The following is a 14,524-nucleotide window of genomic DNA, read 5'->3' as shown; positions in this document are numbered from 1 at the left end:
TGCATTTCAGGATGTTTCTGAGGTCGAATTTTAATGGGGCAAGCGCCCCCTTACAGCGCGCCTCGAATATCGATGCAGCTTCTCATTGACATAGGGGGATTTTGTTGGAAACTCCGTGTAACCCTTCTGTGAAATCGTGCGAACGCGATCAGGCTTATGATAATGTCGCAGTAGAAAAAGAGCCTGAACTGGTTTACGTTATAACTGCGCGTCGAAATACCGTGGCCGGTGGTCAGAGCGCGTGTCTAACATCTGCGCACTTATTTGGTTTCAGCATGTGGCATTAACGCGTCTAATCCGTTTCACCTTCGGAATGTGATTCACGTGGGGACGTGTGATAAATTGATATCCTTGCTCTAGCACTAGTGCCGTGTCTGAGCAGAAGTTATGCAAGGGGGGGAAACGAGTGAATGCAGACTAGCAACCTATGCACACGCATACAGACAAAGCAAGCACTCTATGTGAACTATACAGGGATGATGCTCGCCACCCCTTTGATAGATTTTGTGTTCCCTGCGAAGACGAATGAAAGAAAAGCTTTCGCCACGTGCGTGCAACATGTAGGTTGTCTGTGTTTTACCGCCAACGTGCACACCTGAAGGCGCGTCGAAATGTTATGATAGTGTGAACTCGCTTGAAAGTGTGGTACTGGTGAAGTGCGAGAACTCCACAGTTTTATTTCTGTTCTGAATGACGAGCCGCGATGATGTCACACGAACGTCAGCCTAACAGCGCATTTGAGGGCTGCCTTGTACGGTTGGCAGACGGCGCGTGGCGAAGGCGCTTGCCACCGTCGCCGGTAGGCTTTTGGCACAAACGGTTCGCGGTGTGAATCTTGGCCGCGACAGCCATCCTTGTTGGGGCCGTAATACATGCCGGACAAATGGGAGGAAAATGAGCTCCGTCTCATGTTCTTCCGTTTTCCAGGGGCTTGCCCCCGCATTCTTAGCATTCGCCGAGGCCGGAGTCTAGGCCCTTGGCGTCGCAGCGGATGCGACAGGAAGCAGCCAAGCCAAAAGTCTCTGGGGGCAGCCGCGTAGGCAATGAGACGTGAAAACTTTAGTAAGCTGAGCGGTAGTTCGTCGGGAACACTCCACAATGAGGGAGAGCGACGTGTCTAATTCGGTCGACCTGTACTTTTTGCGTACTCTGTCTGCATGCTGTCAAGCCTTGCCAGATAGATCATCTTTGGATGAGGGTTACAGAATGACACGTCTACTTTTTGGGGGCAAGATACCGTCTGTACATATACAGACTGAAAGTGCTACAATTTTCAATGCTTGTTCACGGGGACTAGGAAGGGGGTGGGGGGGAAGGGTGATATGTTGTACCACTTTACGTAATGCTACAGCATTCCTTCGGTGGTACCGTAAATGTTCGTGAGCAGCGATAGAAACACCAACGTAAGCAGATCCTGTTTCATCACAGATTTGTCCTGGAGAGAAATTGGGGGATATGTCAACCCCATAAATCCTAGGCGAGGGTTCCTCTCTCTGAAATAGTGAGACAGCTGTCCGTCACTAGAACCAACATGGTATAGAGCTCTGCCTTGATAGTGACAAAAGAGACATGTGCGCTATTGAAATACCATTTGCAAATCACTGGCGAATAGCGAGCTATTCAAGAGGCTTTCGGTAGGCTGTCTCTCGGCTCACCATTCTTCACTTGCAGTGGCTTCGGCAGTATTATCTATTTCTTTATGTTTGCCACGTCGTAAGCAGATGCTTAGGTCTGGTCGCTCCACCGCCACTTTCACTTGGTAGTCTACTGTTTATACATGCTTTGACCCAAAAAATCCTTCACCTCTCGAATGTGTGGCACACCTCACTCTTGAACACAAAGGTGTACACTATCGAGGCGTCGCCCCCGAAGCGGACAGCACCGATATTCGACTCGGCTTCGGTTCAGCTATCAAGAAATGCAGACGACAGGTCGTTCAGAACGGTTTTCGCCAGCAGACAAGGCACTGAATGAGCTGTCATAAGGGGGCATAGAAAAAAGAAGTGGTGCTGTTCCTCCTCCATCGATGGTAAATAGTACAAGGCAGCCACAAGAAGAACGGTGGCTGTGGAGTACAAGAGCCCCCCAGTGATTCCCTTAGAAGAGGCACAGCCGAAACTCAACGTGAGAATAACAACTACCTGAAGTCATGCAACCGCTTGTGTTTACCCATATGTTTTCTGCTATGTCGATTTACAACTGGTTTCCTGCCCTTACTGAGGATCAGAGTGTGTGCATGGTGCCGAAACGCAGTCTCCAACTCTAGATATTGCGCATCTCCTTGAAGCACTCCAGAAGTCAAACCAGGAAGATGAGAAAATTTCGTTTTCTGTGGTATATGAGGAAGAAAATTTGTTGCTGGGCAGCTGCATTGCAGAAACAGGGTGTGAGATGCTGTAGGACCCTGTAAGCTCCACAACACAAATGACGTTCATAGAGCGCACCGAGAATCAGCTGAGAATAGTGTTTTCGTCAAGTCGAGCGTTCTGCGACAGCTGATGACCCTGAGACTGACGGAAATGGATACCAGACAAATTCACTTTCTTGAGCGACTCGACGAGACACCGTTTCACGTAAACAATCTCGAGCATGCACGCGTGAACGCGTAAGATCCAAGGAGACACGACGATCGTCGTGCATCTGCCGACATTTTTATCGAAAACTGGACAGAAATCACACGCGTGCGAATACAACATTTCCCCCGGGAAGCAACGCCGTGCAATTCTTCTAGAAATTGCAGCAGAAAGTCGAATGACATGTCATTTTCCAGCATTTTTCCCCAGGTCGGCGGTAGCGTGTCAGCTGCGAGCATCGCTGGACGTTGGAAACCAGGCGGCGTTCTCCCGTTTCTTCCCGTCCTCCAAGAATCTCACGATAAACTGGTTTCAACTCTTCCTTTTCTTCCGTTCTATTACGCGAACTGTCTTGAGACAAATAACGAACACGAGGAGCTCCAGCGAGGCAGTTCTGCCTGCCGTTCTGGCGCATCTGTGCCCGCACATCAGTTGCAGTCACGACCCGTATCTTCCTGTCGGCATATGCATATCAATATATACAGCTGCATGCGAGTCTTCTATCTATTTTTGTGGCGTATTTATGTCACATTAGCACTTGCCGTTTGTTCCCCGAATCGGCGCAAGTCACGACCGCTCTGCTGATTCCGGTAGTAGCTGGCTTCTTTCGGGGGGTTTTCGGGATCTCTCTCAAGCGATTTTCGCTTCATTCCCGGGTGTCTGCTCCAGACCTTTACCCAGCTGGCTCATGTGCACGTTCTCTCACATTCGGAGAAGTCTGTTTAGCGACTCCAGACGCGCCGATGCCGGGAGTTTTCTGTTTTCCCTGTAGGTTCAGAACGTAATCGGCCTACCTAAAATAGTGTTGGATGTGGATGCGCCCAAGGTGATACAGTATCGGGGCTCGCGAGTATCTCTCCGTGACTTGCTGACTGCGTGTACTGTCGTGATACCAATGCCCTGCCAAATGTGGTGTGCCGCATGTTCCTAGATCTACGATCTAATCAAGAGTTTCTCCTTGCGTCTTATTTCTCCAGAAAAAGCCATGGCCTGCCCAGGCTGCCCACTGTGTTTAGGGAGAGGTACGTATCGCCTCGGACCTCGTGTGAAGCTCCGAGAGAAGCTTCTAACTCAACACGGCCTGGGACCCAGTAGGCCCTCTGTTTTCGCTGCGTCCGACGCGCTTCCTCAGCACATGCAGGGAGCAGAAGATCCTCAGACGGCGAAGGAAGAAGCTCAGCTGGCATGGCTCAGAAGACATCTGCTCTGCGGGCTGGAGGAGCAAGAGCGACAGACCTATCGGTGTCCGTTCTGTTTCCCCGCCCCTGTCTCGTCGGAGAGAGAAGCTGGCGAGGAGACGGAGACAGGTCAGCAGGACGCCTCGCGCTTTTCCTCGCATCCAGTCTTTGTTCCGGTCGACCCTGCGAGAGCTGAAGCGGTGCAGCAGCGGCTGCATTCGCGTCTCGACGAACTCGGTGTGTTGGTCGTTGAAGAGCTCACCGAAGAAGAAGTCGTTGCGCAGTTCATCAAGAAAGAGAGGCCTGCAGCGTCTGGTTTGCCTTCCGGGGCCTCAACTGAGAACAACGAGACATTCTCGGCCTCCACTTCGTCTCCGGACTGCGCGTTGACGTCTCCTTCTCTGTCTGCTGCACATCCGGATTCGCGTTCTTCTCCCTTCTCTCCTCTCGCTGTGGTTGCTGCCCCGCCCGTCGACCTCTCTGGCTTGTCTGCCGCGAATCAGCAGATCATTGCACAGCTCGTGCGTCTCGGGTACCCCTTTGAACGGGCTCTCTCCGCAGTGCGGGAAGCGCATTTGTCTCCGATTTTGCATGCGTGCGTGGAGAAGGCCGAGGAGCTGGAGGCGAACGATCTGAGCAAGCTGCTCCTCGATTTGGGCTCGGTCGAGGCGCGGGAAGAGCTCGACATCGCGCGCGCGTCTCGGACGCAGAAGACTCAGGAACGCCTTCAACTCGGCCTCACGCCGTTGTGGGAAGATGCGCCGGAGTTCATGCGAAAGTTCGTCGCTGCTTCGCCCCTCTTCCTCTCTCTGCTGACTCACCGCACAGAGACTCGCCTCCTGCTCCACGCTCTGCTCCGCCTCAGAGACTCTGCCGTCAAAGCGTACCCGCTGGCGGCGCCAGCCTATCTCCGAAACAGCGATTCGCAACTCTCTCGCCTCCTGCTCTGCTTAGCGCGAGAGGAACCTCCCGTCGTCAACGCCCACCACCGCCGACTTCTCCTTCGCTGCTACAGGCGGACGAAACTTGCCGAACGCCGCGGAGGGAAAACACAGAAAGCCGAGAACAACGAACTCGGGAACACACAAACTGACGCGTCGTGTTCGTTGCCCAAGTCCACGCCTTGTTCTCGTCGTTCTTCTTCACTTTCTTCTGCGTCTTCTTCACCTTCTTGTTCTTCGTCTTCTGCTTCTCCACGGTTTTCTTCTTCACCTTCTTCTGCATCTTCTTCTTCACCGTCTTCCTCTGCGTCTTCTTCTTCGTCTTCTTTTTCACAGTCGTCTTCTCACCGTTCGTCCTCTTCAAGTCCTCTTTCTTCTTCTACCCCTCTTCCTTTCTCTTGTATGAGCTCTGGCACTTTTCCTCGTCCAGGTTTGCCGAGGTGTGCCGTATGCAGCGAGGAGAGCGGCTACCGTCGCTGGCTGAGGCGGCGCGATTGTTCCGCTTGTTCTCCGTCGCTCGCGTCTTCCCAGGAGGCAGAGGCCTGCGTCGAGGCGAACAGCGGGGTGGGGGTTGAGCTTCTCGAAGAAGCGGAGAGACGTCCGCGCAGAAAGGAAGGCGCTTTTTTCTCTCCCTCTCCAGGAGACGCTTCCACGCTTTCCTGCCCACACGAAGAGACTTTCGTGCGGCAGAAAGAGAAAGAAAAAGGGCGGCAGGGAGCGGCCTCTTCGGTCTGCTGCGGAGACAAAGCCGTAGACACAGCCTGTACTCAATTCGAAGAAACTCGAGCAACGCTTCAAGCGCGAAGAGCGAATCCACTTGAAACTCGGGCGTTTACCACCTCTTCTGTCGAAGTCGCTGGGGAAGGAGAGGCGAGAGATTTCGCGAGAAGCTCCCGACCAGCGCCTGGGCCGAGGCGAACAAGGTTGCCCTGGGAACTGCTGCGCCAGGAGGAGACGGAGACTCGAGGGGGAGGAGAAGAGACACAAGCGACACATCGATTGCGTTCAGGAAGAGATGCGCGAGACGCTGGAGAAGCTGCAGAAAGATGCGCAAGGGGAGACCTGGGAGAACAGAAGGAAGAAACGAAAGGCGAGGAGAGGCGACCAGGGAGACATGCGATAGGGTGGAGAAGGACGCGAAGAGGTGTCGGTGCTTTAGAAGGAGACAGACAAGGATGGAAGAGCGAAACCGAGACTGAGAGGGAGACTTTGACGGACACAAGACAAACGACAGAGCCGGAAGAGGAGACTACTCAGAAGAGTGGAAATGGAGATGAGGCAGGGAGGGAGGTCGATGAGGAGACGAACGTGAGCTCAGAAAACGAAGGAGAGAAAACGACTCTCACGACGAGGGCGAAAGAAGAAGAAGAATGCGATCTGCTGTGCCTCGAGGAACGGTGGAAGCCATCACCCGACGAAGACGAGGTGAAGGCCGAACTTCTTAACGCGTTCCTGCAAGAGCAGACGGAGGTGAGGACAGAGGAGCGCCACAGAGAGAAAATAGCAAATCGAAAATCTCCGAAAAGGTCCACTTTCGAAAAAAGAGGAACCGCCAGAAACAGGCGGGTGTAATCGAAGAGGAGAGTGAGAAAGAGACAAGTGACAGAGGGACGCGTGACAGGGAAGAGAATAACAGAGAGGTGAAGAACAAAGAAGTGAAGAACAGAAAGGCGAGTAACAGAAAGGCGAGTAACAGAAAGGCGAGTAACAGAAAGGCGAGTAACAGAAAGATGAGTGACAGAATGGGTGGCAGAGAGAAGAAAGACGGGGGGGGGGGGGGGGGAGAAGAGAGAGAAGAGAGGATAATTTTTGAAAGGGATGCAGAGAAGAAAATGTGGTACTGGCCCCGGAGCTCGGATACTGATTTTCGCTTCGCTCACCGTTCTGTTTTTTTCTCGGAAAACCTCAAGGTTGTTTTTTCTCTGCATGCACTCTCCGTGGAATTCTCTGTTTTTGTTTTGCTTGTCCAGGACCTTCAGGAGACACTCTTTTTCTCGAATATCGGGTCGGTCGGTGCACCGCCTCGCTTCCTCTCTGCCTGCACAAGGAGCGCTTTGCTTTTAGCGTTTTTTTCTTCCCTTTCTGCTTCTCTCTCTGTCTCGCTCAACCGCGCAGCCGCTGCTCCAGACGAGAGCGAGGAGTGCCTAGACTGGCTGGATGAAGAAAGAGAACATCGCCGCGAGGATGAAAAGGCCTCCGACCCCCGCATGCACTGCGCGCCTCTTCAGCGCGTGTACCTTCGTCTCCACCTCGCCGTCTGGCCGCCCGCACTTGTTTTTCGCGTCGAAGCGGCAGATACGTCTGCATGCGCTGCTGCGGCGTCTGCAGCGACTCTCCTCTGTCCTGACTTCCCGCTGTGTCGTCTCTCAGCTTCCGCGAACTCTGCGGAGTCTGTGGCGACACACGACCAGCGAGGAGGAAGAATGGACTCGACAGCATCCCCTTGTTCTGTCGAGCGCAGCCTCGGAACCGGCGAGAATGCAAAGAAGACGCGAGAAACAACATCAGCCGAGGCCGTCGCCGACAGAGACGGTACACGGGAAGAGACGCGAGTCGCACAGAGGGGAGGGAAGGCAGTCGGAGTCGAGACACAGAAGCAAGGAAACAGAGAAGAGAAAGGAGAGCGAGAGAAGCAAGAAGACACAGAACTTGAACAAGACATGGAGAAGAAAGAAGAGAACACCATGGATGCGGAGAGAGAAGATGACGATTGTTTGATTGTTGGAGAAGTTATAGCCCCACCCCGAAGTTCTGTTCCGTTTTCTTCCAAGCTGTCGAGTGACGAGTTCTCCACTGCATCTCGCGAGCAAGTTCCGTCTTCTCACTGGCGCAACTCAGACCGGACAACGTTCTTTTCTGGTCTCTTCGAAAACTGCGAAGACAGCGTTTCCGCGGGAAACTCAGACGACGAACTCCAGCGCGCACTCGCGGCCTCGCTGTGGACGTACAACCGAGAGCAGTCGAAGCGGAAGCGCCGTGGACTCATCACGGACTTTTTTCAGCCCAGCAAAAAGCCAAGGGCCTCAAAACTTTGCACTCAGCGGCCCGGCGCTTCGCACGCGGCCGTAAAAAGAGACCAGAAGCAAGGACGTTCCTCAAGTATCTTCAAGCGCCATTCCTCCATTTCGAGGACAGAGTCGCGAGATGCAGGTACCTTGCGGAACAGACAGTCGAGGCAGACGAGTGCTGAGAAGACGGCGGGGTTCTTCCGAGCAGAGAGGAAAGAGGACAAGCGAGAGTGGACGGAGGGCGGGGAGAAGAAGGAAGAGAGAGAGAAGAAACGCAACGCGTGGGGACTAACACGGGAGAGAGAAGGCGGAAGAAAACAAGTGAACTTTGCCGGAGGTGATGCTGACAGGCCTTTGGCGAAAACGACGAAGGACGCACCTCCAGGAGGTCCACAGTCATGCCCCCCGGACATTTCAGGCCTTTCCTCCTTGGATACGTCTAATTGGTCTTCTGCTTCGCTTCTGTGTTATCACGGCTCTCCCCCCTCGCCTTCTTCTCCTCTTGCTCCTCTTTGCTCTTCGCCTTCTCCTCTCTCTGCTTCTCTTTCTTCTTCTGCTGCGGAGCCTTGCCCTTTGCCAGAAACACAGCTCTTTGCTCCGCAAGGCATGGACGTCGACAGGCTGTGGACTCGGTGTGGGGCACAGGGCGAAGCCGAGGAGGAAGAGAGAGTGGAGGCGGAAGTTGAGAAGCTTTCTGTGTCGCTCTGCCCCGCTTTTTCCGGATCCTCGAGAGGAGAGTCGAACGAGAGTTTGCGGGGGAAGGCTTTAGAGTCTCTAGACTCAAGAGCGCGGGGAATTCGCAGACCTCTCGTTACAGCCGTGGCCGGCAAGTGGAAGCTCATGAGCTGTCCATACACGTCATCGTTTCGTCCATTTCCCACCTTAGGAAAAAGGACCGTGAGGCCGAGCTCGAGTTCGGCGTCTTCGCATTCTGTGTCTGCTGATTTGGGGTCTCCGCTGCGCCCGCGTGTCTCTCCAATGCAGAGCCTGCAGCGGCAGCGCCTCGCCTTGCTCGTCTCGGATTTCTCTGCAACGAGCGACAGCGCGAAAGCCACACTGCTCGCAGAAATGATGGAGGAGCTGTGGCACGCAGCCTATGCGGATCCGCGTCTCGAGGAAGGCGAGCCAGACTTGACAGAACCCCCCGCTGGACAGACGCCTGGAGAGCAGAAGCCCTCCCCGGTGTCTGTACACCCGACAGCGAGCAGCCGACTGCCGTCCTCGCCGCGCGCAGAAGGCGGCGGTGCTGTAGACGGGGAAGCGCATGCACAGAGGGAGAGAGAGGAAAGCACCTTTGGAGGCGGTCGCGCAGAGGAGAGAAGGGAGAAGGGGAGAAGTCTTTGTTTTTCCGCGACGGCGGGCGCCCCAGAAGTCGAGGCGCGAGCACCCCAGAACAGCGACACTGTGCGGCTGGACTCAGAGGCGTGTGGAGCCGATGCTTACTTGCTGACGGGCGCCTTCAGAGAGTCGTCAAAGGAGACCAAAGTGACACCTGCATTTCTGCTGCGGACGGGAAACTGGATACAAGCTTCGTGCTTCCTGTCGTCGCGCATGCGTGAAAACATCCAGCGGATCTGCATGAAGAGAAACAAGGGCAGAAAGAGTGACGCTCATGACAAAGGAGAAGACGAAAAGAACACGGGAGAAAGAGACGACGCGTTGCAGAGCGACGACGACGCCGTGGAGTGTATCGGCGGCAGCGCACTATCTGGCTTTCTGCCGCGACGGATATCTCCGGAAAACGTTGAAGAAGATTGACATTTGTGCATTTCAAAAGAGTCATCAAGGCGAATCAATCGCGCGAACAGGATGAGGCGAAAGGGAGCTTCGACGGGAGACAGAGGGCTTCGAGGAAAAGACAGGAAATACCTGCTGAGAGTGGTTGACAGGATAGCTGTGAAATAAGCGGTCATCTGAGAGTTTCACTACAGAATGGCGGCAAATTCGAGACTGACTGCGAGGTTTTCTGCAAGAAAGAAGGCACACAAACGACGGTTGTTTTATACGATTTTCCGAGGAGGTGAGGGGAAACAGCTGTGTAGTTGTCTCTGTCATTACGATCGACGAACGCAGCTGGCGACACTCATCACTTCCTCTGCCTCCTCTCTACAGACTGACTTTGTTCTTGCCCCCCCCCTTCAAACATCAACGAAGTCTGCCCATGCATGCGTGTACATCATAAAATATATACATATACACATGTATATATATACACATGTATAAATACATGTATATATATATATATATATATATATGTACGTATATGCATAGACTGTATCACTTTGCTGACGATGTTGGATAGGTCTGCGTCGCCATTTCTTCGCGGAGATCTCCCGTCATGCTGAACTGCATCGAGTGCAGGGGCATCCAGCGTCTCCTTGAATCCATCATTTGTGTCCAAGCTGGTACGACGTCATCTGGGCCTTTGGAAGATACGCGGGACGTGTCACTGATTCGTTCTTTATACAGACGACTTTCGGGCGAACTGCCCCATTTGTTGTCGCCATCGCCATTCGTGTGCGTCTACGCTGTGTTTCTTTTGACCACGGCGAGGTGAGAAAAACAGTGAGCTTCGCGGATCCTTTCCGTGTGAGTGTCTGTCGCGTTCTCGGATCTGTTAAACGAACTCAGATAACTTGTCAAGGAAGTAACACGCTGCTGCGCCGAAACGCCTCGCAAGTAGGCGAAACATGTGCGTAGGGAGGACTTGATGGTTGCGAACAACGGATTTGTCTCCCAGAGAAAACGAGGGAACAGTAACATCGGAGAACAGGAAGACACTGACACCTTTCTCCTCCATAATCCAGCACTCGAACGTTCCAATGCTCGACGCTACTCACGCTGCCGTTGTCCGGACCTCGCCCCGCAGGCCTTTCTCGACTGCGGGGTGTTCTCACAAGGTCACGGTCGCTAGTTTGTGAGCAAGACGATGTCTCGCGACTGTGTGACTTGGTGCGCACAGGAAGCCGCGGTCGCTTCTGAGTTGAAGTACACGTTCGAAAAAGAGAGTCACTTCGTGGAGACCTCAGTTGCGAAAAGAAATAAACACTACGGCCGCTTGGGCGACACACAGTTCTGTGATTTCGGCCGACGAACCGCGGACGAACGACCGCAGTGCATGAAAGACAGCAACTGTTCGTCTCCATGGTACTTTTAAGAGGCCAATCAAAATTCATTTGAACGCAGATTGACAAATTTAGAATTTGAAACCATGGCAACTCATCAAAATCTACGCCTGGATGAACATGTGAATGTATGAAAACTGCACAGCGAACTTTGCTTTCTACGTAGATGAGGAGCGTCGCCTTCAGCTGGAATCACTTCTCTTTTTCATCCGTGCACTGATCTCAGGAGCACATGTATACACCTGCGCATAATTAAGGATGTAAATATGTATATATGCCTATGTATATGTATGCGTATTTTGATGGGTGTGTGTATCTTTTGAGTGGAGTACACGTGAAGATATCTACATGCACACACGGAATTTTCCTTGTGTATTCTGATCTTGTAGAACAGAGTGTTCATTTCCGCTGAGGTCTTACGACTGAGAGATACGAGAGACAGTGACCACGCGACGGATTCACAGCGTCTCGTTCCGTCTATTCGATTAAACCAAGACAGCAGCGAAGCCTCGAGCTTTCTGCGAAAGGTTCCATGCTTTGCTCCCATCGTCGATCACAAGTTAAATTCAGACGTGTCCAGTGTCCAGCATAAACACCGTGCAAACTCGTTCCACTCTCTGAATTTCCGGGCTTCTTCCTTCTCTCTTTCGCCACGGCAACGACTCCGGGAAATCTGCTGTCGACGAATGTTTTTTTCCGAATGTCTCTTCGAGATTCTCACTCTCCACGTGCGTACATACGCACATTACTCTTTCATGTGTGTCTGCATTTGTGGGCGCTTTCGAGAATTTCAAAGAGCATGCGAAGCAGGAAAGCGAGAGACCTGTTTCACGCTTGATTCCTGTTCCCTCAGCGGTCACTGAAGTAGCCATGACCACAAGAGACAGAGAAGTTTTTTCCGTCTCCCTCTTTGTGCGCGGCGAGTGAGTCGCGGAAGGGTGTCGCTTTTCTGCCGCAATTACAGCCTTTTTCCCTACGGCATTTCCACGCCGTGCTGCTCCTCGAAGCTCTCTATGTTCCTCGTCTTCCTGCTTCTCCCGCCGTTTATCCTTCTTGTGCACCGGGTTGCAAAGGAGCTCTTCCCGCAGTTCGATACGGAAAGAGAATCGTGTGCAGTTGCGCCTGCAAACAGTTACATCGCGACCAAAGAAAATCCACGGATGGCGCTTTTCTTGCCGACTCAACAGAGCTTGAAACTGCGACCTTCAAGGCCTAAAGCAGCCTTCCAGCTCGTAACTTTTTCGTGAACAAGGAATTACAGGCTTCATGTCGAGAACACAAATGAACGATGGCGTAGCTGCAGCTACACGCATTCACCTATCCTTCAGATGTCGGTCTGTGACTCTATATGCGTACTCGCCGTAGCCGTGGAAATCCTCGAATAAGTACTACGCGCGACTGTGTATAAGTGTTTATGAAAATAAAATATTTGGATACATGCACATGTCTCGATGTCGACTTTCCCCCTGACGCCATAGAGGCGAAGGGCTTCTTCACGACCACGGATGCCCCTTCCCTTGAAAGACGTGCTTGCACAGCTGAATGTTCGCCTTTCTTTTCTCCTGCGTAACCTATCCCCGAAAACACCGCCTCCTCGTTTTCTGCCTCCTCTCTAAAGCCAACAAATGTCGGGACACAGTAGCGGGTGTATATGTGCATATATGTACGTGCACATTCGTGTGTATATATGTATAATATTTATGTATATGTGGAAAGCATTTGTGATTGAATTTATGTGTTGAGAAGAAAGAGGCTGGCGCGGTGGGCCTTACGAGAATTTCGTCGTTGGAAATAATCAACTCAAGAAGCCGGCGTCTGTCAGTCTTGAGAAAATCCTGGAGGGTCAAATCTCGAGGAAGACGGGCTGAAGAGAACGTTCAAGCGAAACCTGCACTCCTAAATTCACGGTTTTGAGCGCGGAACCAAGCTCAGCTCACGCCAAGGTTCTCACCTGTTCCACCGAAAAAATAGACGCATAAAATGCTACCTGTCTCCCTCTACATATATATATATATATATATATTTATATGTAAAAGCGTATATATCTATATTCTTACATAGCTACATTAATATTTGCATGCACATTTACATGCATGTTTACATTCATATAAACATACGTCCACACGTGGAACCATACCTAAATAAAGATATACATACAGGCATATGTACGTATACAGTGATTACATGTGCATATATATGCACCACTTGCGCGTCCACACAGACGACTCTCTTTCTGCTCTTTTTTCGCCGCGGACCGTTCTGTTGTCTGGCAAAGTTGTCCGCCGATTTTCCTCTGTCTGTCGTCCTCGCTTTTGATGCCTCGCTGGCCGCTCGTGTTCTCCGAATCTGGATTTCCTTTTTCACCTCTTCGCAGCACTTGAGAAAAAAGTCCTCGGACTCGGCTTTTTCGGAAGCCGTGTTGCTTTGCTCCAGTCTCAGTCGCCTGCCGAGAAGAAAGAAAGAGAGGCTGCGTCGGCCTGTGACACCTACTTTCCTGGACAACTGGACTCTTCACGGGTGCTGGAAACTAAGCAAAATCGCAGGAAATTCTCCACTGACACCTCGAGTTCCCGTTCCCCTTTGCATCCTTCCGTATTTCGGCAGCGACGCAAAATAACCGTTTTCCACGAAGACCTGCCCTACAGTCACTGGTCTATAATTCACCGTCTCTGCCTGGTGTTGCAAAGGTTCTCCTCCCCAAAATTGCCTCTTAAAAAGTCTCTCGTGTGCCACTTAATCTATACGTGTCCTTATATATATGTGGATATGTATGAACATAAGGAGTATCTCTTTGTTTCTCTCCTGAAAACCCTCTTCCCCGTCGATCTCTCTATATATCTTTTGTATATATATATATATATATATATATATATATATATACAGACTGCCTCTGTATTTCTCTCTCACACTCTTTCTACACGTATGCATATATACATAGGAAATGTCTCCGCATGTGATCTCTTTCCTACATCCATTCCTTGAGAGTGAAGTGTTTTCTGACCTTGCCTTCGAAACTGCGTGGCGCCTTTCTCGAGGGGAATAAGCGGAAGATGTCACGATTTTAGATCAGCTGGAACAGGAGCTCAGACCTACTCGTAGCTAACTGCGTCAAACAATACAAGGCGGAACTGTACATATATCGTTGCGTTGTGCTCTGCCGTACATGACGATTCGTCTCTCGAGTTCAAGGGAAGTCCGCAGTCGGGCATTTTGGTTTCGAAGCAACTCAGTGGCTTGAGCGCAGCATTCATTTCCGAAATGCGAGGAAGGGCCGGCTGCATTTGACGCAGAGTCTCCGACAGAAAGTGGAAACACCGTTAGATTCCCTTGCAAACTGGCACTTCCTTGAACACTGACATTTGCCGGGAGGAACGGTCCTTCGTACTTTTTCCCCAAAGCGGGGGAAGATGGTTGCTGCGAGAAAATTCACCCGACAAGACGCACAACACTTCTGGGGAGTTAGAGATAATTTACTCGATCTGATAGGCTAAGTCAAAATGTGCTTGTCGCACGATTTAGACCCCCCACTGGAACAGACTCTCAGAATCCGACATGAACAAATGAGGAAAGAGATACACACAGGGAGAAATAGGTAGCGGCATGTGGGTGCTACCGACCTAATTATTGATGTGCTGAGATATGCCCCGTGCTGAACAGAAATTGTCACCTCACTACGGTGTGAAACAACCCGAAAATGTT

General features: G+C 51.8%; 2 protein-coding genes across 2 annotated transcripts; one reads left to right on the top strand and one right to left on the bottom strand.

Moving 5' to 3' along the window:
• Positions 1-2,678: 2,678 nt before the first annotated feature.
• Positions 2,679-9,930, top strand: TGME49_254860 (hypothetical protein). Its single transcript, XM_018781084.1, has 2 exons — positions 2,679-6,162; positions 6,663-9,930. Exons 1-2 carry the CDS (start codon positions 3,559-3,561, stop codon positions 9,456-9,458), a joined length of 5,400 nt encoding a protein of 1,799 aa, XP_018638107.1. The 5' UTR covers positions 2,679-3,558; the 3' UTR covers positions 9,459-9,930.
• Positions 9,931-11,790: 1,860 nt separating this feature from the next.
• Positions 11,791-14,379, bottom strand: TGME49_254855 (hypothetical protein; the record flags this gene model as incomplete). The annotated part of the gene is made up of 6 exons (XM_018781083.1): positions 11,791-11,947; positions 12,598-12,689; positions 13,081-13,268; positions 13,989-14,100; positions 14,211-14,239; positions 14,354-14,379. 6 exons carry the CDS (start codon positions 14,377-14,379, stop codon positions 11,870-11,872), a joined length of 525 nt encoding a protein of 174 aa, XP_018638108.1. The 3' UTR covers positions 11,791-11,869.
• Between the last annotated feature and the right edge of the window lie 145 nt (positions 14,380-14,524).

Source organism: Toxoplasma gondii, chromosome III, assembly GCF_000006565.2.
Source record: "Toxoplasma gondii ME49 chromosome III, whole genome shotgun sequence".
In the NCBI taxonomy this organism is placed as follows: Eukaryota; Apicomplexa; class Conoidasida; order Eucoccidiorida; family Sarcocystidae; genus Toxoplasma; species Toxoplasma gondii.
This window is presented reverse-complemented; position numbering and strand designations above follow the sequence as displayed.